Genomic DNA, 4,038 nt, shown 5'->3' on the forward strand with positions numbered 1-4,038 from the left:
CGTAAACTATAAAGATCTCTTTATAAGTTAAAGCATGCAAGAAGACAATGATACACAAAGCTGACTGAAACTCAATTTACATCTGAAATTTCATATGTTATATGTAAGCTTAGTAAAGTTTTGGTTGCACCAAGTGATGAATATGTTAGCATCATTACATGTCTTGAAGAATCTCAAAAAACAATCTTCGTAATGGATTGTTTTTTAGTTCATCATCTACACTAAGGGAGTGATTCTAGGAGATCCACAATAGGTTTTTGCGTTTTCCTTGAAAGTTCATTTATTAGTTGGAAAAGCAAAAAAAATAAAAAAATATCATGATCCTCATTTGAAGTTGAATATAGAGCATTGACACAAGCAGCCTACGAAAGGAAATGATTTCTCCACTTGTTACAAGACTTTCAACTCACACACTAATCACCAATGATCATTTACTCTAATAGTAAGTCAGCTGTACACATAGAAGCTAATCATGTTTTCCATGAGAGGACAAAGGACATAGAGATTAACTGTCGCATAGTTAGAGACAAGTACAAATCGGGATCTTACATTTACTTCCAATATCATTTAAGGTCAAGTTGCAAATATCTTAACAAAATCATTACATTTAGGTCCTTTCAATAGTATGCAAGACAAGCTTGGAATGATTCACATCCATTATATCTTGAGAAGGGATGCTAAATTTAAAGATACAGGGCATATAAAAATTACTTGAGAAACAAGTAAAGTCTTTTTTGCCGAACCAATTAGTTTGTTGTAACTTACTTCTATAATTAGTTATGATTAATTATAGTTGATTATTGTAATAACAAAGCCATCTCCATATAAGATGGATAGTAACTTTGTAAAACTTAGATTTGTAAAATACAATTTTATGCTCACTGAGCTTTCACCATAGCTGTTGCACTCACCAGCGTCACAAATCTCACATTTCTTCTATCAATTCATCTTTTTTCTGTGAATCTTGTTATTGAATTCTTCTTATGGTTCGTTATTTCATCTTTATAATGTTTGTTGATAGTTCTTCTAGCACCAACAATGGGGTTCATAAATGAACGCCAACAAAGGTTATTAAAATGATATTTGAATCCTTATTTCATACACCTTAATGAAAACTCAACACTTATTCTTGTTACACCATTATTGAATTCTGACAATTACCATTTTTGGTCCAGATCAAGGACAATGGAAATTTATATTCCAAAAATATACTTCACTTTATCAATGGATAGGTACTATCATCATATCTCGACTCAATAACTCGTTTTTCAAAACATATTATGAATGGAAAATGTATCTAACATTTAAAAAGAGTTGAAAGATAGGTTCTATTATGGAGATATTTTCAGAATTTCTAATATTCAGGAGGAAATTTCTTTGTATAGTGAAATTGATTTCTTGGACCAAAGAAACATCCATTCAACAACAACAAAAAATTGTAAAATCTTCTTTCAACTAAATCAAATTCTTTATATTATTATAGAGTATAAACATTAGGTATGCGATAGCATACATAAGCTACATAGAGCAAATGCCAACAATAAAGTTCCTACGGCTCTAAACACTTTTTACAGATACAAATAAAGTAGAACCCCTACAATTCCTCCCTTAACAACAAAGAGAAACAAATTTCAAGAAATCAACATATTATGAAAACCATACACACTAACTCACTTGTACTAAGAATCTGTATACACACATAAATAAACACTTTAATTTCTTCTTCAAATTTAGTTTGGACTTTTCTGATTCCAAATGGTAGAAAGTGGTTTATCATTACTCCAATTCCTTAGCTTAAGCATCCCATAAACAATCATTCCAACCAAAAATCCAAGAGCAGCACTTGATCCAACCAATGAAACAGCAGTACAAATAAGTGCCACAAATGAATCTTCTTTACTATTCATATCTCTAGCACACATAGCTAATTCAATACCAGCAAACAAAAGCAACACACCTAATATCCCAACAGGAAACATCTTCAATATGTGTGCCAAAGATGTTCCTAAAACCAATCCCAATATCAACTTTGCAACACCAAGAAGTACCACACATCCTCCACTCCTTCCACCAAATTTATACTGTCCTGCTAATCCACCAGCACCATGACAAGTTGGCATAGCGCCGAACCATGAACCAACCAGATTCATTAACCCGACTGTCACTGAAATTGATGTTACTGAAAACTCCTTTTCCGGAAAAAGATCGGTTGACAATTTACAAACAGCTATCACAGAGTTCAAAATTGATAAAGGAAGCTGCGGAACTGCACCCTTGATAAAACCTTTCTTCCATGCCTGTTTTGTGAATTTCATCACTTCTATCGAAGAGGGTCCAAATTTAATTTCATTTACAACTTCATGTCTTCTTATAAACACCAAAACAATTCCCAACACAAAGACTAAAAAAGCAGAAGGAAGTGAAAAAACAATCTTTCTCAATCTATTCATCTTACTTTTTCTTCCACTTTCACTCTCATCATTATTTCTTTGTCCATCTAAACCACCATCTTCTGGAGCACTGCAACAACCGCGATTCTTTTCGCCAGCTCCGTTCACAATCACAATGAAACAAGCACAAACGATAGCTAGAACCAACCCATCTAAACCAAACCAAGGCCTTGGACCCAAAGCTTTAGACTTTGGAAGATCTTGCACTTTTCTAACATATTTAACCGCTGTTAAAGCAAATGACAAACCTTGTGCCAGTTGAATTCCTCTCACAACAGATAAAGGAATCAACTTGTAGACTATTTGCATCAATCCTGTGATCCCGAGAATGAACAACACGCCGCCGGTTAAGATTCCAGCTGTCATTATCTCTGGTAGGTTGAATTCTTTGTCTGATAAGGCCGCGGCCGCGATCGACTTCATGGGCTGGACAGGCATAGGGATCCCATAAATGACACCAGTTAAGATGTTGTAGACACCTGTAATGTAAAGTTTTCCAAATATGGAATTTGTTTTGGTTACTGTAATCTAAAAAAATATGTGTCTGTGTGTCAGTGTGGATGTTTGAGACTGATATCAACACTTGTGATCAAGTTTCATAGTTTATGACCATATAAGTCATATTAAACTAAATTTTTTCTTGTAATATGAATAATAACATACCATTGAAAATCAATGTGGTGCCAAGGTTGAGATCCTTCGCAAGAGTGAGAGCCAAGATAATGGGAATATAGGTGCCAAGGTCACCCATGGCACCATTGAGTTCAGCCCATTTAGAACGGAAAATCAAGTTGTTTTTCAGTTTCTGAACTCCATATTTGGCTGTGAAACTTGTGTGTGAAGGGTTAGTTGGAAGTGTTGGAGTGATTTGAGGAGCTTCTGGATCTGAAATTGGAATTGAAGAAGGAGGGTTTTGGTGTGCCATAATGAATTAGTGGTTATAAGAGAGGTTTATAACCAATCAATGGAAGAAAAAGAATGTGAGTTGGAAATGTTATTTGTTGCCTTATTTATAGGACTTCTAAACTCAATATTGCCAACATCTTGTATTTTATTTTTTAAAATTAAATTAAAAAATACAAAGGAAATCGTAGCAAACTAAACCATTGACAAAAATAACTTGTCATTTAAAATTAACATGTAGCTAGCAAACAAAAATACCAAACTATTTATATAATTCACATTTTAATGATTGAGTCACCATTTCTTTAATCTATGTTTCTCTTTTATAAATTTTACCATTTATCTTTCCAACATAATAACGAAGTTGACACTATCATTCTTTTTAATATAACATCATATGGATAGTTTTACATAATTAACTAATAGCATACAATATAAAATATAATTTAGTATTTATTTGTGTAATTACTCTTATTTATTTTTACAAGGTTCATGTAAACTCAATAGTTTCATTATATTCCATTAAGAAAATGTGAGACTTGAATGCCTCTCTCTAGCTTGGGATATCGAACAAATGAGAATTTATCTGGTCTTCTTTGTTCTTTTATCTCAGACGTTGGATCTATACAATTTTATTAAAATATTTTAAAATTAATAAAACAATTTTTTAAGATTTTTAAAAAAA

The 4,038-nt window shown here is 32.6% G+C and overlaps 1 protein-coding gene across 1 annotated transcript; it reads right to left on the bottom strand.

Annotated features, from left to right (window-relative positions):
• Positions 1-1,456: 1,456 nt before the first annotated feature.
• LOC127095920 (molybdate transporter 1) lies at positions 1,457-3,438 on the bottom strand. The gene is made up of 2 exons (XM_051034550.1): positions 3,114-3,438; positions 1,457-2,929 (listed from the first exon to the last, which is right to left on the bottom strand). The coding sequence occupies exons 1-2, from the start codon at positions 3,373-3,375 to the stop codon at positions 1,731-1,733; spliced, it is 1,461 nt and encodes a 486-aa protein (XP_050890507.1). The 5' UTR covers positions 3,376-3,438; the 3' UTR covers positions 1,457-1,730.
• Positions 3,439-4,038: the final 600 nt, after the last annotated feature.

This window comes from Lathyrus oleraceus, chromosome 6 (assembly GCF_024323335.1).
Source record: "Lathyrus oleraceus cultivar Zhongwan6 chromosome 6, CAAS_Psat_ZW6_1.0, whole genome shotgun sequence".
NCBI lineage: Eukaryota > Viridiplantae > Streptophyta > Magnoliopsida > Fabales > Fabaceae > Lathyrus > Lathyrus oleraceus.